Source organism: Anomaloglossus baeobatrachus, unplaced genomic scaffold (assembly GCF_048569485.1).
Source record: "Anomaloglossus baeobatrachus isolate aAnoBae1 unplaced genomic scaffold, aAnoBae1.hap1 Scaffold_228, whole genome shotgun sequence".
Lineage (NCBI taxonomy): Eukaryota > Metazoa > Chordata > Amphibia > Anura > Aromobatidae > Anomaloglossus > Anomaloglossus baeobatrachus.
The window spans coordinates 37,368-62,430 of record NW_027442005.1 but is presented as its reverse complement, the minus strand read 5'-3'; the positions used below and the strand labels follow the sequence as shown (position 1 = coordinate 62,430).

The following is a 25,063-nucleotide window of genomic DNA, read 5'->3' as shown; positions in this document are numbered from 1 at the left end:
CAGAGTCACTGCAGTTCAGTGAATTATTCCCAGAGTCACTGCATTTCACTGAATTATTCCCAGAGTCACTGCATTTCACTGAATTATTCCCAGAATCACTGCATTTCACTGAATTATTCCCAGAGTCACTGCATGTCACTGAATTATTCCCAGAGTCACTGCATGTCACTGAATTATTCCCAGAGTCACTGCATGTCACTGAATTATTCCCAGAGTCACTGCATGTCACTGAATTATTCCCAGAGTCACTGCATTTCACTGAATTATTCCCAGTCACTGCATGTCACTGAATTATTCCCAGAGTCACTGCATTTCACTGAATTATTCCCAGAGTCACTGCATGTCACTGAATTATTCCCAGAGTCACTGCATTTCACTGAATTATTCCCAGAGTCACTGCAGTTCAGTGAATTATTCCCAGAGTCACTGCATTTCACTGAATTATTTCCAGAGTCACTGCAGTTCAGTGAATTATTCCCAGAGTCACTGCATTTCACTGAATTATTTCCAGAGTAACTGCATTTCACTGAATTATGTCCAGAGTCACTGCATTTCACTGAATTATTTCCAGAGTCACTGCAGTTCAGTGAATTATTTCCAGAGTCACTGCATTTCACTGAGTTATTTCGAGTCACTGCATTTCACTGAATTATTTCCAGAGTCACTGCATGTCACTGAATTATTTCCAGAGTCACTGCATGTCACTGAATTATTCCCAGAGTCAATGCATTTCACTGAATTATTCCCAGAGTCACTGCATGTCACTGAATTATTCCCAGAGTCACTGCATGTCACTGAATTATTCCCAGTCACTGCATGCCACTGAATTATTCCCAGAGTCACTGCATTTCACTGAATTATTTCCAGAGTCACTGCATTTCACTGAATTATTTCCAGAGTCACTGCAGTTCAGTGAATTATTCCCAGAGTCACTGCATTTCACTGAATTATTCCCAGAGTCACTGCATTTCAGTGAATTATTCCCAGAGTCACTGCATTTCACTGAATTATTCCCAGAATCACTGCATTTCACTGAATTATTCCCAGAGTCACTGCATGTCACTGAATTATTCCCAGAGTCACTGCATGTCACTGAATTATTCCCAGAGTCACTGCATGTCGCTGAATTATTCCCAGAGTCACTGCATTTCACTGAATTATTCCCAGAGTCACTGCATGTCACTGAATTATTCCCAGAGTCACTGCATGTCACTGAATTATTCCCAGAGTCACTGCATTTCACTGAATTATTCCCAGAGTCACTGCATGTCACTGAATTATTCCCAGAGTCACTGCATGTCACTGAATTATTCCCAGAGTCACTGCATTTCACTGAATTATTCCCAGAGTCACTGCATTTCACTGAATTATTCCCAGAGTCACTGAATGTCACTGAATTATTCCCAGAGTCACTGCATGTCACTGAATTATTCCCAGAGTCACTGCATTTCACTGAATTATTCCCAGAGTCACTGAATGTCACTGAATTATTCCCAGAGTCACTGCATGTCACTGAATTATTCCCAGAGTCACTGCATGTCACTGAATTATTCCCAGAGTCACTGCATTTCACTGAATTATTCCCAGAGTCACTGCATGTCACTGAATTATTCCCAGAGTCACTGCATTTCACTGAATTATTCCCAGAGTCACTGCATGTCACTGAATTATTCCCAGAGTCACTGCATTTCACTGAATTATCCCCAGAGTCACTGCATGTCACTGAATTATCCCCAGAGTCACTGCATGTCACTGAATTATTCCCAGAGTCACTGCATGTCGCTGAATTATTCCCAGAGTCACTGCATTTCACTGAATTATTCCCAGAGTCACTGCATGTCACTGAATTATTCCCAGAGTCACTGCATGTCACTGAATTATTCCCAGAGTCACTGCATTTCACTGAATTATTCCCAGAGTCACTGCATGTCACTGAATTATTCCCAGAGTCACTGCATGTCACTGAATTATTCCCAGAGTCACTGCATTTCACTGAATTATTCCCAGAGTCACTGCATGTCACTGAATTATTCCCAGAGTCACTGCATGTCACTGAATTATCCCCAGAGTCACTGCATGTCACTGAATTATTCCCAGAGTCACTGCATGTCACTGAATTATTCCCAGAGTCACTGCATGTCGCTGAATTATTCCCAGAGTCACTGCATTTCACTGAATTATTCCCAGAGTCACTGCATGTCACTGAATTATTCCCAGAGTCACTGCATGTCACTGAATTATTCCCAGAGTCACTGCATTTCACTGAATTATTCCCAGAGTCACTGCATGTCACTGAATTATTCCCAGAGTCACTGCATGTCACTGAATTATTCCCAGAGTCACTGCATTTCACTGAATTATTCCCAGAGTCACTGAATGTCACTGAATTATTCCCAGAGTCACTGCATGTCACTGAATTATTCCCAGAGTCACTGCATTTCACTGAATTATTCCCAGAGTCACTGCATGTCACTGAAATATTCCCAGAGTCACTGCATTTCACTGAATTATTCCCAGAGTCACTGCATGTCACTGAATTATTCCCAGAGTCACTGCATTTCACTGAATTATCCCCAGAGTCACTGCATGTCACTGAATTATCCCCAGAGTCACTGCATGTCACTGAATTATTCCCAGAGTCACTGCATGTCGCTGAATTATTCCCAGAGTCACTGCATTTCACTGAATTATTCCCAGAGTCACTGCATGTCACTGAATTATTCCCAGAGTCACTGCATTTCACTGAATTATCCCCAGAGTCACTGCATGTCACTGAATTATCCCCAGAGTCACTGCATGTCACTGAATTATTCCCAGAGTCACTGCATGTCGCTGAATTATTCCCAGAGTCACTGCATGTCACTGAATTATTCCCAGAGTCACTGCATGTCACTGAATTATTCCCAGAGTCACTGCATTTCACTGAATTATTCCCAGAGTCACTGCATTTCACTGAATTATTTCCAGAGTCACTGCATGCCACTGAATTATTCCCAGAGTCACTGCATGTCACTGAATTATTCCCAGAGTCACTGCATGTCACTGAATTATTCCCAGAGTCACTGCATTTCACTGAATTATTCCCAGTCAGTGCATGTCACTGAATTATTCCCAGAGTCACTGCATGTCACTGAATTATTCCCAGTCACTGCATTTCATTGAATTATTCCCAGTCACTGCATTTCACTGAATTATTCCCAGAGTCACTGCATGTCACTGAATTATTCCCAGAGTCACTGCATGTCACAATTATTCCCAGAGTCACTGCAAGTCACTGAATTATTCCCAGAGTCACTGCATGTCACTGAATTATTCCCAGAGTAACTGCATTTCACTGAATTATTCCCAGAGTCACTGCATGTCACTGAATTATTCCCAGAGTCACTGCATTTCACTGAATTATTCCCAGAGTCACTGCATTTCACTGAATTATTCCCAGAGTCACTGAATGTCACTGAATTATTCCCAGAGTCACTGCATTTCACTGAATTATTTCCAGAGTCACTGCATGTCACTGAATTATTCCCAGAGTAACTGCATGTCACTGAATTATTCCCAGAGTCACTTCATTTCACTGAATTATGCCCAGAGTCACTGCATGTCACTGAATTATTCCCAGAGTCACTGCATGTCACTGAATTATTCCGAGAGTCACTGCATGTCACTGAATTATTCCCAGAGTCACTGCATGTCACTGAATTATTCCCAGAGTCACTTCATTTCACTGAATTATGCCCAGAGTCACTGCATGTCACTGAATTATTCCCAGAGTCACTGCATTTCACTGAATTATTCCCAGAGTCACTGCATGTCACTGAATTATTCCGAGAGTCACTGCATGTCACTGAATTATTCCCAGAGTCACTGCATGTCACTGAATTATTCCCAGAGTCACTGCATGTCACTGAATTATTCCCAGAGTCACTGCATTTCACTGAATTATTCCCAGAGTCACTGCATTTCAGTGAATTATTCCCAAAGTCACTGCATTTCACTGAATTATTCCCAGAGTCACTGCATTTCACTGAATTATTCCCAGAATCACTGCATGTCACTGAATTATTCCCAGAGTCACTGCATTTCACTGAATTATTTCCAGAGTCACTGCAGTTCAGTGAATTATTCCCAGAGTCACTGCATTTCACTGAATTATTTCCAGAGTCACTGCAGTTCAGTGAATTATTCCCAGAGTCACTGCATTTCACTGAATTATTTCCAGAGTAACTGCATTTCACTGAATTATGTCCAGAGTCACTGCATTTCACTGAATTATTTCCAGAGTCACTGCAGTTCAGTGAATTATTCCCAGAGTCACTGCATTTCACTGAATTATTTCCAGAGTCACTGCATTTCACTGAATTATGTCCAGAGTCACTGCATTTCACTGAATTATTCCCAGAGTCACTGCATGTCACTGAATTATTCCCAGAGTCACTGCATGTCACTGAATTATTCCCAGAGTCACTGCATTTCACTGAATTATTTCCAGAGTCACTGCATTTCACTGAATTATTTCCAGAGTCACTGCAGTTCAGTGAATTATTCCCAGAGTCACTGCATTTCACTGAATTATTCCCAGAGTCACTGCATTTCAGTGAATTATTCCCAGAGTCACTGCATTTCACTGAATTATTCCCAGAATCACTGCATTTCACTGAATTATTCCCAGAGTCACTGCATGTCACTGAATTAATCCCAGAGTCACTGCATTTCACGGAATTATTTCCAAAGTCACTGCAGTTCAGTGAAATATTCCCAGAGTCACTGCATTTCACTGCATTATTTCCAGAGTCACTGCAGTTCAGTGAATTATTCCCAGAGTCACTGCATGTCACTGAATTATTCCCAGAGTCACTGCATTTCACTGAATTATTTCCAGAGTCACTGCAGTTCAGTGAATTATTCCCAGAGTCACTGCATTTCACTGAATTATTTCCAGAGTCACTGCAGTTCAGTGAATTATTCCCAGAGTCACTGCATTTCACTGATTTCCAGAGTAACTGCATTTCACTGAATTATGTCCAGAGTCACTGCATTTCACTGAATTATTTCCAGAGTCACTGCAGTTCAGTGAATTATTCCCAGAGTCACTGCATTTCACTGAATTATTTCCAGAGTCACTGCATTTCACTGAATTATGTCCAGAGTCACTGCATTTCACGGAATTATTCCCAGCGTCACTGCATGTCACTGAATTATTCCCAGAGTCACTGCATGTCACTGAATTATTCCCAGAGTCACTGCATGTCACTGAATTATTCCCAGAGTCACTGCATTTCACTGAATTATTTCCAGAGTCACTGCATTTCACTGAATTATTTCCAGAGTCACTGCAGTTCAGTGAATTATTCCCAGAGTCACTGCATTTCACTGAATTATTCCCAGAGTCACTGCATTTCAGTGAATTATTCCCAGAGTCACTGCATTTCACTGAATTATTCCCAGAATCACTGCATTTCACTGAATTATTCCCAGAGTCACTGCATGTCACTGAATTAATCCCAGAGTCACTGCATTTCACGGAATTATTTCCAAAGTCACTGCAGTTCAGTGAAATATTCCCAGAGGCACTGCATTTCACTGCATTATTTCCAGAGTCAATGCAGTTCAGTGAATTATTCCCAGAGTCACTGCATTTCACTGAATTATTTCCAGAGTCACTGCATTTCACTGAATTATGTCCAGAGTCACTGCATTTCACTGAATTATTCCCAGAGTCACTGCATTTCAGTGAATTATTCCCAGAGTCACTGCATTTCAGTGAATTATTCCCAGAGTGACTGCATTTCACTGAATTATTTCCAGAGTCACTGCATGTCACTGAATTATTTCCAGAGTCACTGCATGTCACTGAATTATTCCCAGAGTCACTGCATGTCACTGAATTATTCCCAGAGTCACTGCATGTCACTGAATTATTCCCAGAGTCATTGCATTTCACTGAATTATTCCCAGAGTCACTGCATTTCACTGAATTATTCCCAGAGTCACTGCATTTCACTGAATTATTCCCAGAGTCACTGCATTTCACGGAATTATTCCCAGAGTCACTGCATGTCACTGAATTATTCCCAGAGTCACTGCATTTCACTGAATTATTCCCAGAGTCACTGCATTTCACTGAATTATTCCCAGAGTCACTGCATGTCACTGAATTATTCCCAGAGTCACTGCATGTCACAATTATTCCCAGAGTCACTGCAAGTCACTGAATTATTCCCAGAGTCACTGCATGTCACTGAATTATTCCCAGAGTAACTGCATTTCACTGAATTATTCCCAGAGTCACTGCATGTCACTGAATTATTCCCAGAGTCACTGCATTTCACTGAATTATTCCCAGAGTCACTGCATTTCACTGAATTATTCCCAGAGTCACTGCATGTCACTGAATTATTCCCAGAGTCACTGCATTTAACTGAATTATTTCCAGAGTCACTGCATGTCACTGAATTATTCCCAGAGTAACTGCATGTCACTGAATTATTCCCAGAGTCACTTCATTTCACTGAATTATGCCCAGAGTCACTGCATGTCACTGAATTATTCCCAGAGTCACTGCATTTCACTGAATTATTTCCAGAGTCACTGCAGTTCAGTGAATTATTCCCAGAGTCACTGCATTTCACTGAATTATTTCCAGAGTCACTGCATTTCACTGAATTATGTCCAGAGTCACTGCATTTCACTGAATTATTCCCAGAGTCACTGCATGTCACTGAATTATTCCCAGAGTCACTGCATGTCACTGAATTATTCCCAGAGTCACTGCATGTCACTGAATTATCCCAGAGTCACTGCATTTCACTGAATTATTTCCAGAGTCACTGCATTTCACTGAATTATTTCCAGAGTCACTGCAGTTCAGTGAATTATTCCCAGAGTCACTGCATTTCACTGAATTATTCCCAGAGTCACTGCATTTCACTGAATTATTCCCAGAATCACTGCATTTCACTGAATTATTCCCAGAGTCACTGCATGTCGCTGAATTATTCCCAGAGTCACTGCATTTCACTGAATTATTCCCAGAGTCACTGCATGTCACTGAATTATTCCCAGAGTCACTGCATTTCACTGAATTATCCCCAGAGTCACTGCATGTCACTGAATTATCCCCAGAGTCACTGCATGTCACTGAATTATTCCCAGAGTCACTGCATGTCGCTGAATTATTCCCAGAGTCACTGCATGTCACTGAATTATTCCCAGAGTCACTGCATGTCACTGAATTATTCCCAGAGTCACTGCATTTCACTGAATTATTCCCAGAGTCACTGCATTTCACTGAATTATTTCCAGAGTCACTGCATGCCACTGAATTATTCCCAGAGTCACTGCATGTCACTGAATTATTCCCAGAGTCACTGCATGTCACTGAATTATTCCCAGAGTCACTGCATTTCACTGAATTATTCCCAGTCAGTGCATGTCACTGAATTATTCCCAGAGTCACTGCATGTCACTGAATTATTCCCAGTCACTGCATTTCATTGAATTATTCCCAGTCACTGCATTTCACTGAATTATTCCCAGAGTCACTGCATGTCACTGAATTATTCCCAGAGTCACTGCATGTCACAATTATTCCCAGAGTCACTGCAAGTCACTGAATTATTCCCAGAGTCACTGCATGTCACTGAATTATTCCCAGAGTAACTGCATTTCACTGAATTATTCCCAGAGTCACTGCATGTCACTGAATTATTCCCAGAGTCACTGCATTTCACTGAATTATTCCCAGAGTCACTGCATTTCACTGAATTATTCCCAGAGTCACTGAATGTCACTGAATTATTCCCAGAGTCACTGCATTTCACTGAATTATTTCCAGAGTCACTGCATGTCACTGAATTATTCCCAGAGTAACTGCATGTCACTGAATTATTCCCAGAGTCACTTCATTTCACTGAATTATGCCCAGAGTCACTGCATGTCACTGAATTATTCCCAGAGTCACTGCATGTCACTGAATTATTCCGAGAGTCACTGCATGTCACTGAATTATTCCCAGAGTCACTGCATGTCACTGAATTATTCCCAGAGTCACTTCATTTCACTGAATTATGCCCAGAGTCACTGCATGTCACTGAATTATTCCCAGAGTCACTGCATTTCACTGAATTATTCCCAGAGTCACTGCATGTCACTGAATTATTCCGAGAGTCACTGCATGTCACTGAATTATTCCCAGAGTCACTGCATGTCACTGAATTATTCCCAGAGTCACTGCATGTCACTGAATTATTCCCAGAGTCACTGCATTTCACTGAATTATTCCCAGAGTCACTGCATTTCAGTGAATTATTCCCAAAGTCACTGCATTTCACTGAATTATTCCCAGAGTCACTGCATTTCACTGAATTATTCCCAGAATCACTGCATGTCACTGAATTATTCCCAGAGTCACTGCATTTCACTGAATTATTTCCAGAGTCACTGCAGTTCAGTGAATTATTCCCAGAGTCACTGCATTTCACTGAATTATTTCCAGAGTCACTGCAGTTCAGTGAATTATTCCCAGAGTCACTGCATTTCACTGAATTATTTCCAGAGTAACTGCATTTCACTGAATTATGTCCAGAGTCACTGCATTTCACTGAATTATTTCCAGAGTCACTGCAGTTCAGTGAATTATTCCCAGAGTCACTGCATTTCACTGAATTATTTCCAGAGTCACTGCATTTCACTGAATTATGTCCAGAGTCACTGCATTTCACTGAATTATTCCCAGAGTCACTGCATGTCACTGAATTATTCCCAGAGTCACTGCATGTCACTGAATTATTCCCAGAGTCACTGCATTTCACTGAATTATTTCCAGAGTCACTGCATTTCACTGAATTATTTCCAGAGTCACTGCAGTTCAGTGAATTATTCCCAGAGTCACTGCATTTCACTGAATTATTCCCAGAGTCACTGCATTTCAGTGAATTATTCCCAGAGTCACTGCATTTCACTGAATTATTCCCAGAATCACTGCATTTCACTGAATTATTCCCAGAGTCACTGCATGTCACTGAATTAATCCCAGAGTCACTGCATTTCACGGAATTATTTCCAAAGTCACTGCAGTTCAGTGAAATATTCCCAGAGTCACTGCATTTCACTGCATTATTTCCAGAGTCACTGCAGTTCAGTGAATTATTCCCAGAGTCACTGCATGTCACTGAATTATTCCCAGAGTCACTGCATTTCACTGAATTATTTCCAGAGTCACTGCAGTTCAGTGAATTATTCCCAGAGTCACTGCATTTCACTGAATTATTTCCAGAGTCACTGCAGTTCAGTGAATTATTCCCAGAGTCACTGCATTTCACTGATTTCCAGAGTAACTGCATTTCACTGAATTATGTCCAGAGTCACTGCATTTCACTGAATTATTTCCAGAGTCACTGCAGTTCAGTGAATTATTCCCAGAGTCACTGCATTTCACTGAATTATTTCCAGAGTCACTGCATTTCACTGAATTATGTCCAGAGTCACTGCATTTCACGGAATTATTCCCAGCGTCACTGCATGTCACTGAATTATTCCCAGAGTCACTGCATGTCACTGAATTATTCCCAGAGTCACTGCATGTCACTGAATTATTCCCAGAGTCACTGCATTTCACTGAATTATTTCCAGAGTCACTGCATTTCACTGAATTATTTCCAGAGTCACTGCAGTTCAGTGAATTATTCCCAGAGTCACTGCATTTCACTGAATTATTCCCAGAGTCACTGCATTTCAGTGAATTATTCCCAGAGTCACTGCATTTCACTGAATTATTCCCAGAATCACTGCATTTCACTGAATTATTCCCAGAGTCACTGCATGTCACTGAATTAATCCCAGAGTCACTGCATTTCACGGAATTATTTCCAAAGTCACTGCAGTTCAGTGAAATATTCCCAGAGGCACTGCATTTCACTGCATTATTTCCAGAGTCAATGCAGTTCAGTGAATTATTCCCAGAGTCACTGCATTTCACTGAATTATTTCCAGAGTCACTGCATTTCACTGAATTATGTCCAGAGTCACTGCATTTCACTGAATTATTCCCAGAGTCACTGCATTTCAGTGAATTATTCCCAGAGTCACTGCATTTCAGTGAATTATTCCCAGAGTGACTGCATTTCACTGAATTATTTCCAGAGTCACTGCATGTCACTGAATTATTTCCAGAGTCACTGCATGTCACTGAATTATTCCCAGAGTCACTGCATGTCACTGAATTATTCCCAGAGTCACTGCATGTCACTGAATTATTCCCAGAGTCATTGCATTTCACTGAATTATTCCCAGAGTCACTGCATTTCACTGAATTATTCCCAGAGTCACTGCATTTCACTGAATTATTCCCAGAGTCACTGCATTTCACGGAATTATTCCCAGAGTCACTGCATGTCACTGAATTATTCCCAGAGTCACTGCATTTCACTGAATTATTCCCAGAGTCACTGCATTTCACTGAATTATTCCCAGAGTCACTGCATGTCACTGAATTATTCCCAGAGTCACTGCATGTCACAATTATTCCCAGAGTCACTGCAAGTCACTGAATTATTCCCAGAGTCACTGCATGTCACTGAATTATTCCCAGAGTAACTGCATTTCACTGAATTATTCCCAGAGTCACTGCATGTCACTGAATTATTCCCAGAGTCACTGCATTTCACTGAATTATTCCCAGAGTCACTGCATTTCACTGAATTATTCCCAGAGTCACTGCATGTCACTGAATTATTCCCAGAGTCACTGCATTTAACTGAATTATTTCCAGAGTCACTGCATGTCACTGAATTATTCCCAGAGTAACTGCATGTCACTGAATTATTCCCAGAGTCACTTCATTTCACTGAATTATGCCCAGAGTCACTGCATGTCACTGAATTATTCCCAGAGTCACTGCATTTCACTGAATTATTTCCAGAGTCACTGCAGTTCAGTGAATTATTCCCAGAGTCACTGCATTTCACTGAATTATTTCCAGAGTCACTGCATTTCACTGAATTATGTCCAGAGTCACTGCATTTCACTGAATTATTCCCAGAGTCACTGCATGTCACTGAATTATTCCCAGAGTCACTGCATGTCACTGAATTATTCCCAGAGTCACTGCATGTCACTGAATTATCCCAGAGTCACTGCATTTCACTGAATTATTTCCAGAGTCACTGCATTTCACTGAATTATTTCCAGAGTCACTGCAGTTCAGTGAATTATTCCCAGAGTCACTGCATTTCACTGAATTATTCCCAGAGTCACTGCATTTCACTGAATTATTCCCAGAATCACTGCATTTCACTGAATTATTCCCAGAGTCACTGCATGTCACTGAATTAATCCCAGAGTCACTGCATTTCACAGAATTATTTCCAAAGTCACTGCAGTTCAGTGAAATATTCCCAGAGTCACTGCATTTCACTGCATTATTTCCAGAGTCACTGCAGTTCAGTGAATTATTCCCAGAGTCACTGCATTTCACTGAATTATTTCCAGAGTCACTGCATTTCACTGAATTATGTCCAGAGTCACTGCATTTCACTGAATTATTCCCAGAGTCACTGCATTTCAGTGAATTATTCCCAGAGTCACTGCATTTCAGTGAATTATTCCCAGAGTGACTGCATTTCACTGAATTATTTCCAGAGTCACTGCATGTCACTGAATTATTTCCAGAGTCACTGCATGTCACTGAATTATTCCCAGAGTCACTGCATGTCACTGAATTATTCCCAGAGTCACTGCATGTCACTGAATTATTCCCAGAGTCACTGCATGTCACTGAATTATTCCCAGAGTCACTGCATGTCACTGAATTTTTCCCAGAGTCACTGCATTTCACTGAATTATTCCCAGTCACTGCATGTCACTGAATTATTCCCAGAGTCACTGCATGTCACTGAATTATTCCCAGAGTCACTGCATTTCACTGAATTATTCCCAGAGTCACTGCATTTCAGTGAATTATTCCCAGAGTGACTGCATTTCACTGAATTATTTCCAGAGTCACTGCATTTCACTGAATTATTCCCAGAGTCACTGCATGTCACTGAATTATTTCCAGAGTCACTGCATGTCACTGAATTATTCCCAGAGTCACTGCATGTCACTGAATTATTCCCAGAGTCACTGCATGTCACTGAATTATTCCCAGAGTCACTGCATTTCACTGAATTATTCCCAGTCACTGCATGTCACTGAATTATTCCCAGAGTCACTGCATGTCACTGAATTATTCCCAGAGTCACTGCATTTCACTGAATTATTTCCAGAGTCACTGCATTTCACTGAATTATTTCCAGAGTCACTGCAGTTCAGTGAATTATTCCCAGAGTCACTGCATTTCACTGAATTATTCCCAGAGTCACTGCATTTCAGTGAATTATTCCCAGAGTCACTGCATTTCACTGAATTATTCCCAGAATCACTGCATTTCACTGAATTATTCCCAGAGTCACTGCATGTCACTGAATTAATCCCAGAGTCACTGCATTTCACGGAATTATTTCCAGAGTCACTGCAGTTCAGTGAAATATTCCCAGAGTCACTGCATTTCACTGCATTATTTCCAGAGTCAATGCAGTTCAGTGAATTATTCCCAGAGTCACTGCATTTCACTGAATTATTTCCAGAGTCACTGCATTTCACTGAATTATGTCCAGAGTCACTGCATTTCACTGAATTATTCCCAGAGTCACTGCATTTCAGTGAATTATTCCCAGAGTCACTGCATTTCAGTGAATTATTCCCAGAGTGACTGCATTTCACTGAATTATTTCCAGAGTCACTGCATGTCACTGAATTATTTCCAGAGTCACTGCATTTCACTGAATTATTCCCAGAGTCACTGCATGTCACTGAATTATTCCCAGAGTCACTGCATGTCACTGAATTATTCCCAGAGTCACTGCATTTCACTGAATTATTCCCAGAGTCACTGCATGTCACTGAATTATTCCCAGAGTCACTGCATGTCACTGAATTATTCCCAGAGTCACTGCATTTCACTGAATTATTCCCAGAGTCACTGCATGTCACTGAATTATTCCCAGAGTCACTGCATGTCACTGAATTATTCCCAGAGTCACTGCATGTCACTGAATTATTCCCAGAGTCACTGCATGTCACTGAATTATTCCCAGAGTCACTGCATGTCACTGAATTATTCCCAGAGTCACTGCATGTCACTGAATTATTCCCAGAGTCACTGCATGTCACTGAATTATTCCCAGAGTCACTGTATTTCACTGAATTATTCCCAGAGTCACTGCATTTCACTGAATTATTCCCAGAGTCACTGCATTTCACTGAATTATTTCCAGAGTCACTGCATGTCACTGAATTATTCCCAGAGTCACTGCATGTCACTGAATTATTCCCAGAGTCACTGCATGTCACTGAATTATTCCCAGAGTCACTGCATTTCACTGAATTATTCCCAGTCAGTGCATGTCACTGAATTATTCCCAGAGTCACTGCATTTCACTGAATTATTCCCAGAGTCACTGCATGTCACTGAATTATTCCCAGAGTCACTGCATGTCACTGAATTATTCCCAGAGTCACTGCATGTCACTGAATTATTCCCAGAGTCACTGCATTTCACTGAATTATTCCCAGAGTCACTGCATTTCACTGAATTATGTCCAGAGTCACTGCATTTCACTGAATTATTCCCAGAGTCACTGCATGTCACTGAATTATTCCCAGAGTCACTGCATGTCACTGAATTATTCCCAGAGTCACTGCATGTCACTGAATTATTCCCAGAGTCACTGCATTTCACTGAATTATTTCCAGAGTCACTGCATTTCACTGAATTATTTCCAGAGTCACTGCAGTTCAGTGAATTATTCCCAGAGTCACTGCATTTCACTGAATTATTCCCAGAGTCACTGCATTTCACTGAATTATTCCCAGAATCACTGCATTTCACTGAATTATTCCCAGAGTCACTGCATGTCACTGAATTATTCCCAGAGTCACTGCATGTCACTGAATTATTCCCAGAGTCACTGCATGTCACTGAATTATTCCCAGAGTCACTGCATGTCACTGAATTATTCCCAGAGTCACTGCATTTCACTGAATTATTCCCAGTCACTGCATGTCACTGAATTATTCCCAGAGTCACTGCATTTCACTGAATTATTCCCAGAGTCACTGCATGTCACTGAATTATTCCCAGAGTCACTGCATTTCACTGAATTATTCCCAGAGTCACTGCAGTTCAGTGAATTATTCCCAGAGTCACTGCATTTCACTGAATTATTTCCAGAGTCACTGCAGTTCAGTGAATTATTCCCAGAGTCACTGCATTTCACTGAATTATTTCCAGAGTAACTGCATTTCACTGAATTATGTCCAGAGTCACTGCATTTCACTGAATTATTTCCAGAGTCACTGCAGTTCAGTGAATTATTTCCAGAGTCACTGCATTTCACTGAGTTATTTCGAGTCACTGCATTTCACTGAATTATTTCCAGAGTCACTGCATGTCACTGAATTATTTCCAGAGTCACTGCATGTCACTGAATTATTCCCAGAGTCAATGCATTTCACTGAATTATTCCCAGAGTCACTGCATGTCACTGAATTATTCCCAGAGTCACTGCATGTCACTGAATTATTCCCAGTCACTGCATGCCACTGAATTATTCCCAGAGTCACTGCATTTCACTGAATTATTTCCAGAGTCACTGCATTTCACTGAATTATTTCCAGAGTCACTGCAGTTCAGTGAATTATTCCCAGAGTCACTGCATTTCACTGAATTATTCCCAGAGTCACTGCATTTCAGTGAATTATTCCCAGAGTCACTGCATTTCACTGAATTATTCCCAGAATCACTGCATTTCACTGAATTATTCCCAGAGTCACTGCATGTCACTGAATTAATCCCAGAGTCACTGCATTTCACGGAATTATTTCCAGAGTCACTGCAGTTCAGTGAAATATTCCCAGAGTCACTGCATTTCACTGCATTATTTCCAGAGTCACTGCAGTTCAGTGAATTATGTCCAGAGTCACTGCATTTCACTGAATTATTCCCAGAGTCACTGCATTTCAGTGAATTATTCCCAGAGTCACTGCATTTCAGTGAATTATTCCCAGAGTCACTGCATTTCACTGAATTATTTCCAGAGTCACTGCATGTCACTGAATTATTTCCAGAGTCACTGCATGTCACTGAATTATTCCCAGAGTCACTGCATGTCACTGAATTATTTCCAGAGTCACTGCATGTCACTGAATTATTCCCAGAGTCACTGCATGTCACTGAATTATTTTGCCATCAATGTTCGATAAGTTTGTGACAAGAAAGTCACCGGCAGTAACAGATAGTAAAGCTCATCGCAGCGGCCAGTTTCTCCAGGCCTTAGTGGAAAACGTTCTGCAAGATTAGGAACGCAAAAAAGAGCAGGTTCTTGCCATTGTAACGGACAATGCTTCACACATAATTACAATTACACTGATGAGAGGAATGAACAGCAGCTAGAAGAGAATGTAGCATTCAGTGTGTGTGAGATGGAGCCGCAGCGCTGCTCATGTAACTGAGGAACACACAGATAATACAAAATGATACTTTAGGATGAGATGATCTTGTTTCCTATTCATCACATGCGCTGTGTTGTGCACACGCTGCAGCCGGCAATAAGAGAGAGTCTGCAAGAGGGACCCCGGTTTCACACATCCGGCTTTTTGCCGGTTTGGCAGATGCGGCGCACTCCAGTACAGTGTATACAGTACAGTGGCAGCGCGACAAACGCCGGTCACATGCTGTCATTAGAGCGGAGCGCGTGACCCGGAAGTTGCGGTGCTGCCACTATACTGTATCATACTATATTGGCGTGCGCCGCATCCGCCAAACCGGCAAAAAGCTGGATGTGTGAAACTGGGCGGACATGCTGGAAATCTAATTGAAAAAGTGAGGAAGTTGGTTATTGCCGCCAGAACCCCTAAAATTGATTCCATCTTGAAGAGACGTGCTGGGAAAGGGGCAATTGTCAATCAAGCCACTTGGTGAGGCAGCACTTATTTATTGACTGAGCGATTGCTTGAACTAAAATCGTTTCTTATAGATATGGAGAACCCTCAAGTAACATTAAATGAAGGTCATTGGACACAGGTGGCTGAATTGAAGGAATTGCTTAATCACCCATTTACCGTGACTAAAAAATTACAAGCTGAGGATTTAACGCCTGGCATTTTCATAAGGGAGTGGAAGAACTTGCTATTTTGCCTGTCCCAAAGAGGAGGTTTAATCGCAGATGGCATTTCTGCTTCAATGAAATGGAGAGAGACACAGCTATTGGAAAATAAAATTCTCCTGGCAGCTGTTTATGTGGACCCAAGTCATCATATACTGCTTGATGATCAACAGCTTACTAAAGGAAAAGAAGCTCTGACTGAGGTAGCAGTTAGGATGAGCGGCTACAGGACTGCCAGGCACAAGAGGACTGGGGCCTGACAGTGCTACTGCTGCCGTATCTTCAGCCTCATCAGATGAGGAGTTTAACTTTGACAAGTATTTGGTTGACATGGAGCAGGCAAAGCGTTGCCGCAAGGAAAAAGATTTCACTGCATCTCCTATAGCAGCAGATTGATTAGATTTCACTCCGTCTCCTATAGCAGCAGATTGACCAGATTTCACTCTGTCTCCTATAGCAGCAGATTGACCAGATGTCACTCCGTCTCCTATAGCAGCAGATTGACCAGATTTCACTCCGTCTCCTATAGCAGCAGATTGACCAGATTTCACTGCGTCTCCTATAGCAGCAGATTGACCAGATTTCACTCCGTCTCCTATAGCAGCAGATTGACCAGATGTCACTGCGTCTCCTATAGCAGCAGATTGACCAGATTTCACTCCGTCTCCTATAGCAGCAGATTGGCCAGATGTCACTGCGTCTCCTATAGCGGCAGATTGTCCAGATGTCACTGCGTCTCCTGTAGCAGCAGATTGGCCAGATGTCACTGCGTCTCCTATAGCAGCAGATTGACCAGATGTCACTGTGTCTCCTATAGCAGCAGATTGACCAGATGTCACTGCGTCACCTATAGCAGCAGAATGACCAGATGTCACTGCGTCTCCTATAGCAGCAGATTGGCCAGATGTCACTGCGTCTCCTGTAGCAGCAGATTGACCAGATGTCACTGCGTCTCCTATTGCAGCAGATTGGCCAGATGTCACTGCGTCTCCTATAGCAGCAGATTGACCAGATGTCACTGCGTCTCCTATAGCAGCAGATTGACCAGATGTCACTGCGTCTCCTATAGCAGCAGATTGACCAGATGTCACTGCGTCTCCTATAGCAGCAGATTGGCCAGATGTCACTGCGTCTCCTATAGCAGCAGATTGGCCAGATGTCACTGCGTCTCCTATAGCAGCAGATTGGCCAGATGTCACTGCGTCTCCTATAGCAGCAGATTGACCAGATGTCACTGCGTCTCCTATAGCAGCAGATTGGCCAGATGTCACTGCGTCTCCTATAGCAGCAGATTGGCCAGATGTCACTGCGTCTCCTATAGCAGCAGATTGGCCAGATGTCACTGCGTCTCCTATTGCAGCAGATTGGCCAGATGTCACTGCGTCTCCTATAGCAGCAGATTGACCAGATGTCACTGCGTCTCCTATAGCAGCAGATTGACCAGATGTCACTCCGTCTCCTATAGCAGCAGATTGACCAGATGTCACTGCGTCTCCTATAGCAGCAGATTGGCCAGATGTCACTGCGTCACCTATAGCAGCAGAATGACCAGATGTCACTGCGTCTCCTATAGCAGGAGAATGACCAGATGTCACTCCGTCTCCTATAGCAGCAGATTGTCCAGATGTCACTGCGTCTCCTATAGCATCAGATTGGCCAGATGTCACTGCGTCTCCTATAGCAGCAGATTGTCCAGATGTCACTGCGTCTCCTATAGCAGCAGATTGTCCAGATGTCACTGCGTCTCCTATAGCAGCAGATTGTCCAGATGTCACTGCGTCTCCTATAACAGCAGATTGTCCAGATGTCACTGCGTCTCCTATAGCAGCAGATTGTCCAGATGTCACTGCGTCTCCTATAGCAGCAGATTGGCCAGATGTCACTCCGTCTCCTATAGCAGCAGATTGACCAGATGTCACTGCGTCTCCTATAGCAGCAGATTGACCAGATGTCACTGCGTCTCCTATAGCAGCAGATTGGCCAGATGTCACTCCGTCTCCTATAGCAGCAGATTGACCAGATGTCACTGCGTCTCCTATAGCAGCAGATTGTCCAGATGTCACTGCGTCTCCTATAGCAGCAGATTGGCCAGATGTCACTGCGTCTCCTATAGCGGCAGATTGTCCAGATGTCACTGCGTCTCCTATAGCGGCAGATTGGCCAGATGTCACTGCGTCTCCTATAGCAGCAGATTGTCCAGATGTCACTCCGTCTCCTATAGCGGCAGATTGTCCAGATGTCACTGCGTCTCCTATAGCGGCAGATTGGCCAGATGTCACTGCGTCTCCTATAGCAGCAGATTGTCCAGATGTCACTCCGTCTCCTATAGCGGCAGATTGTCCAGATGTCACTGCGTCTCCTATAGCAGCAGATTGGCCAGATGTCACTGCGTCTCCTATAGCAGCAGATTGTCCAGATGTCACTCCGTCTCCTATAGCGGCAGATTGTCCAGATGTCACTGCGTCTCCTATAGCGGCAGATTGGCCAGATGTCACTGCGTCTCCTATAGCAGCAGATTGTCCAGATGTCACTCCGTCTCCTATAGCGGCAGATTGTCCAGATGTCACTGCGTCTCCTATAGCGGCAGATTGGCCAGATGTCACTGCGTCTCCTATAGCAGCAGATTGGCCAGATGTCACTGTGTCTCCTATAGCAGCAGATTGACCAGATGTCACTCCGTCTCCTATAGCAGCAGATTGGCCAGATGTCACTGCGTCTCCTATAGCGGCAGATTGGCCAGATGTCACTGCGTCTCCTATAGCAGCAGATTGTCCAGATGTCACTGCGTCTCCTATAGCAGCAGATTGTCCAGATGTCACTGCGTCTCCTATAGCAGCAGATTGTCCAGATGTCACTGCGTCTCCTATAGCGGCAGATTGGCCAGATGTCACTCCGTCTCCTATAGCAGCAGATTGGCCAGATGTCACTGCGTCTCCTATAGCGGCAGATTGGCCAGATGTCACTGCGTCTCCTATAGCAGCAGATTGTCCAGATGTCACTGCGTCTCCTATAGCAGCAGATTGTCCAGATGTCACTGCGTCTCCTATAGCAGCAGATTGTCCAGATGTCACTGCGTCTCCTATAGCGGCAGATTGGCCAGATGTCACTGCGTCTCCTATAGCGGCAGATTGTCCAGATGTCACTGCGTCTCCTATAGCGGCAGATTGGCCAGATGTCACTGCGTCTCCTATAGCGGCAGATTGGCCAGATGTCACTGCGTCTCCTATAGCAGCAGATTGTCCAGATGTCACTGCGCCTCCTATAGCAGCAGATTGTCCAGATTTCAGTAAAATGTTTCACTTGCTCTCAAATAATAGAAAAATTCAACCGTGCATCAAAACTGAGTGTGCACGAGGCCATTCCTTTACACCCGAAAATTGTTAGAGATGTTGGCATGTGGTTATGGCTTTCCTCCAGCCCAAGTTACTGTAGAGAGGTCGTTCTCCAGCCTTAACATTATGAGGTTAGATTTGAGGTCATCTGCGAAGGACGATCTGATGGAGGCAATTCTATAAAGGACGATCTGATGGAGGCAATTCTATTCTTACAACAAATTCATAGACTGCACAAATGGTATTTACTAGGTTTTTGTTGAAAACTGTTTTTTTGCCACTTATAGTGTTATATATAACACTATGTAATATATATATAACACTATGTAAGTGGCAAAAAACTGTTTTCAACATAAACATACTAAATAATAACATTTAGTATAATGCTTATATTTAAGTGAAAAATGTATTGTACAATGTGACCATCAGACATTTAATCATTGTTATGATACAATAATCAAGATATTTGGATAGAACATAAAATATATTGATTGGATACAACTTTACAACACAAAAAACTGTAATAAACTGTAAATATGTAATACACTATGTAATATATATATTATATATATTTATATATATATATACACACACAAGATATATATGTAATCTACTGTATATTACATAGTGTATTACATATTTACAATTTATTAGTTTTTTGTGTTCTAAAGTTGTATTCCAATAAATATAAATATCTATAAATATAATAAATATCTTAATTATTGTATCATAAAAATGATTAAATGTCTGATTATCACATACACATGTTCATGTATTACAATAAATTTTTCACTTAACTATAAGCAATATATGTAGGAGTCGGAGTCGGTGCAAGAGAAATGGAGGAGCCGGAGTTGAAGGTTTGGCTTACCGACTCCACAGCCCTGAGTGATACAATGTAAATAGTGATGAGCGAGCGCTCACCACAGCTCGTTACTCCACCGAGCATCCGAGTCTGAAAGTGATCACATTTCCCATTGATTTCTGTTATATTCAGTACTCAATCAGCGTCAGAGAAAACTGGTGCTCGACTGTGTAAGGAGCAGTGACGGTACTTGCTGAGGAGCCATTTAAAGATCTGAAGCCTCTGTCACTCCAGCTCTGTTCTACACCCAGCGTCACCGCCTTGTCTGACTGATGGCTTGTTTGCCTGAATTCACACAGCATAGAGGCAGTAAACTGGTAAAGGAAGGCTTATAGGTCATGCACTGCTCCTCTGGGAATTACAGCAGCTGGAGGCCACACACAGACTATCAGTGCATGCTGGGAGTTGTAGTCTCACCAGCTGGAGAGCCATTGATTGTAAACTAGAGCTTGAAGCCAATGAGCTGGGCCATCTTTGCTGTGTAAGCGGTAATAAAATATTCTCTTTCATTTCACAGCCGATCTGTGCCCTCTGCCTGCAGAACTTTGAAGAATTATGGAGGTGGTGAAAAGCATTTTTACAGTTGCAAAAACCATTTATGATCAGTGTGACCGGGCCGAGACCAACAAGAAGCGCTGCTACCGTCTGAAGAAGAGGATGGAGCTGCTGTTACTTCCGGTTGAGAAACTAAGAGATGATCCTGAGAAATCCAGAGAGCTGGAGAGGACCCTGTGTGATCTGCTGCTAAACCTGCAGAACGCGGAATGCTGGGTGAGCAAGTACTCGCAGAGCGGCTGGTGGAGGAAGATCCTGCGGGCGGGGGGCATACAGAACAAGTTCATGCACATCAGCGAGCAGATGAGTAACACCGCCCAGGTCCTGCAGGTCCTGATACAAGTAGAACTTAGAGAACAATATCTTAAACAATTTAATGATGAAAGTCTACGGAAGCAGAATCTAAAGGACATTGAAGAGGACACAAGAAATCTGATGTCTCTGCTGCAGAGTAAGTTCTCCAGAATACTGCTCACAGCTGAGGGTTTGTTGCATTGGTGTCCAGTCTGGACTGTGCATTGTAGCTCTGCAGTCCCCGAGCTCAGAGGATAGCCGGGACAGACTCGGGGTGTACGTGCAGCCATGTCCTCATATCTGAATGATGACCATTTGTTTCTTGCAGGGGAGATGACATCTGTGGGTGACAAGGTGGATGCAGGGATCCAGAGGATGCAGCAGATGAGTGAGTATTGCTGGCTCCGGGGTTACAGCAGTGGGCACTGTATGTAGGAATCATTCATCTCCTTGTTGACTTCATTGGCCTCCAACCTGTGGCTCTCCAGCAGCTGCACAACTCAACTTCCAGCATGCTGCCGAGTCTCAGGTTGGAGACCGATGTCACGCACAAAGCGATGATATCCGGCAGCAGGTACCACCACCAGGGGGCTCTTACTTTATGCTCACATAGGGGGGCGCTGCATGCTATGATGGGATGAGCGGATCCCTGGATGCGCAGGGTCGCCAAGACTTTAGTTAAAGTTCTGGTTTGGTACCTCGACTTGACCCAAACCCCATCTACAGCGTCGAAAAAGCATCTGACCCCTTCTGGATTTCTTATCCTTTTGTTTGTTTGTGACACGTAAATGTTTCCTATCAAATAAAATGTAAATATTTGAGAAAGAAAACACAAGTAACAAATAATGCAGTTTATAAAAGAAGGACTTTATTTATTAAGGGAAAGAGAACTCCAAACAGACAGCCCCTGCATGAAAAAGTGATTGTCCCCTGAACCTAATAACTGAATGGGCCGCCCTTAGCAGCTATATCTGCAATCAAGCGTGTGCGATAACCGGCAATTAGTCTTTTACTTTGGAGGAATTTTGGCCGCCAATCTTTGCAGAATTGTTGTGATTCAGCCACATCGGAGGTTTCTGGGCATCAGCGGCCTTCTTAAGGTCCGGCCACAGCATCTCCACCATATTAAGATTTGGACTTTGACTAGGCCGCTCCAAAGTCTTCATTTCGCTTTTCTTAAGCCTTTCAGAGGTGGACTTTCTGGTGTGCTTTGAACCATTGTCCGGCTGCAGAACCCAAGTGCGCTGCAGTTTGGAGGTCAGGAACAGGTGGCCGGACATTCTCCTTCAGGACTGTTTGGTAGACAGCAGAATTCATGGCTCCATTTACCAGAAGTCTTCCAGGTCCTGAAGCAGCAAAACCATCCCAGACCATCACACTACTTCCACCATACTTTACTGTTGGTATGTGAGGTAAATCCGGAGATATGACGATAAATCATGATATTCAAGTATGTCAGGAAGCTCTCTCCTGGTGTCACCCCCCCTTTCCTTCACACAACTGGTTTAGCAACAAATCCCATGGCCATGTCCTGTGATATGGAAATTAGGTGGCTTAGGGACAATGGACACAGGATGACTCCCTGCCGTGACCCTGTAGTGGGGGCTGCTAGCTAGTTAGCAAGGCTATGGAAATAGCCAGACAGAACGACTCCAGTAAAAAATGGTTCATATCTCGCAAGCCATATTTCCGATAAATATGGCAACCATAAAAATGGTGTCTCCGCATGCGGACGATGCCGGCACACCCTTTTTATGGGAGCAGGACATTGGGAAATGCCCCAGGCGTGATATCAGCCAATGGGGAACTGGCAGACAGGTCATGAGTCCCCTCGTTCTGTGGCTAAATTCATAACTATCACAATGAGAGCATTGGCGTCCGCCTACGACGCTCCCAGGCAAAGTTATGGCCATATTCCATGTTGTGGATTGTCCATAACTCAAGCCAGGGGTGGAGCAGTGCTCCCTCTGAGGTCACTAAGGTAGGAGGGGACCTGGATTTGCCCAGGTTGATAACCCTACTTCGGCCATTTTCCAGCGTTCTTTTCGCTGGGGGCACGTGTAGGAAACATCTGTGGGAAGGATCCTAGAAACCTGGGTACAGCGCCCCCCTGTGGCCAGACGCACAAGGTAACTGATCGAATTGCATACCTGTTTGTAAACCATGCTTTATCTGTAACTGTACTCTGACCTATGTATATTCTGTAGATTCCCTATTGTATATATTGTAGTTTCTAGTGTGCTTTAGGCTGATTAAATTATATAATTAATCTTGGGCTGTTCTGTTATCTCGATCTTGAATCCCACGTCTGTGTGTTCGGCTAATAGTTACCGTGAAGCGGTTGGTGGCAGCGAGTTGTGCCAAGGATTATTGTGGGGAGGCCAGTGAGATTCGGGGAGATTTTATATATTCCGCCCGCGGAGGGCGGGGGAATATATACCCTACTCTCACCGGGGACCCTTCAATAATCGGCATAAGTAGTATAGCGGCCTCCTTGCTTATTGTCGGGCAATTCCATAATTGGCCTGACTATAAGAGGGGCGCTAGAGAGCGCGTCACGTGCTCTGTCTGTCGGTCGGGAGGTATAAAGGAGGGGTGACCCCCACTTGTTACCCCCCGATTGTGACGTACTGGTAGCCAGCGCGGGGGATTTCTGAGTGACCCCCCCGGTGGTTTGTGACATATTGGTGGCATAGCGGTGGGATCGAGATAATAGTGTGTGTGAGTGTGAGACCCATACTCCCAGACACTAAAGACTGCCTGCAGCAGCTGTGGCTGCTGGGGTCTTCAGACTAGCTCAACACTAGAGTGTCAGAGTGCAGATACTGTAAGGTGTGTGGAGGCATCAGGTGTCAGTTCTGTGTCAGTGACCAAAAGTCTGCAAGAATGGCTGATGGCACCAGGAGCAGAGCTATGCAACTGGCCAATGCTAAGGCAGGAGCCGAAGAGAGGGAGGACGGTGCTGTGGACAGCAATGAGGAGGTTGCCCACGAGTCCTCCAGGAGCTCGACGCCAGAAAACCGTTCTGCCGAGGACATTGCGCAACCTGGCACTGCTGGACAAGATGAGGAGGAGCTCACCCAAGGTTCCTCAACGAGCCAGATGCCAGCCCTCCGCTCTGAAAGGGACAGTGAATCGCCTAGCTCTGCAGCGTGCCGCAGATCACCACGTGCCATTCCACCGAGCCTGGGAGGCTCGGATAGCCTTCTTCAAATGGCTATGGCCCTTCTCCAGGCTGGAGACCAGAAGGGCTACAAGGAACTCCTGGCAGAGCGCAGGGCAGAGCGGCAGGCAGCGCGTGACGCTGAGGCTGCGGAGCGGCACGCAGAGCGTGAGGCTGCGGAGCGAGAGCGGCAGGCAGCGCGTGAAGAGCGAGAGCGACAGGCAGACCGTGACTACCAGCTGCAGCTAGCTCAGCTCCGGCCCTCATCAGCCACATGTGACCTTCGAGACACCAAACTTCCAAAGGTCCGTGTTGAGGACTTCCCAGTGCTGGAGAAGGATGGAGACTTGGACTCTTTCTTGACTGCTTTTGAACGGACTTGCTTGCAGCACCATCTGGACAAGGACCAGTGGGCCAAATACCTGACCCCCCGTTTAAGGGGTAAGGCCCTGGATATCCTTGGGGACTTGCCTGCTGAGGCAGATCAGGGCTACGACACCATCAAGCGGGCCCTGATCCAACAGTACAACCTCACTCCAGAGTCCTACCGCAAGAAGTTCCGGAGCCTACAGAAGGGACCAAAGGACTCCTGGGCTGACCACCGGCGGGCACTTGCCCGAGCTGCCGACCACTGGACCCAAGGCCTGCAGCT

The 25,063-nt window shown here is 43.9% G+C and overlaps 1 protein-coding gene across 2 annotated transcripts in view; it reads left to right on the top strand.

Moving 5' to 3' along the window:
* LOC142261647 (mixed lineage kinase domain-like protein) overlaps positions 1–25,063 on the top strand; it is a 289,441-nt gene that overhangs the window by 243,198 nt on the left and 21,180 nt on the right. For both annotated transcript variants that reach the window (XM_075332125.1, XM_075332124.1), the window contains exons 2-3: positions 20,917–21,405; positions 21,577–21,636. In XM_075332125.1, the coding sequence (XP_075188240.1) occupies positions 20,955–21,405; positions 21,577–21,636 (511 nt within the window). In that variant the 5' untranslated portion in view covers positions 20,917–20,954. The remainder of the gene's footprint in view (positions 1–20,916; positions 21,406–21,576; positions 21,637–25,063) is intronic.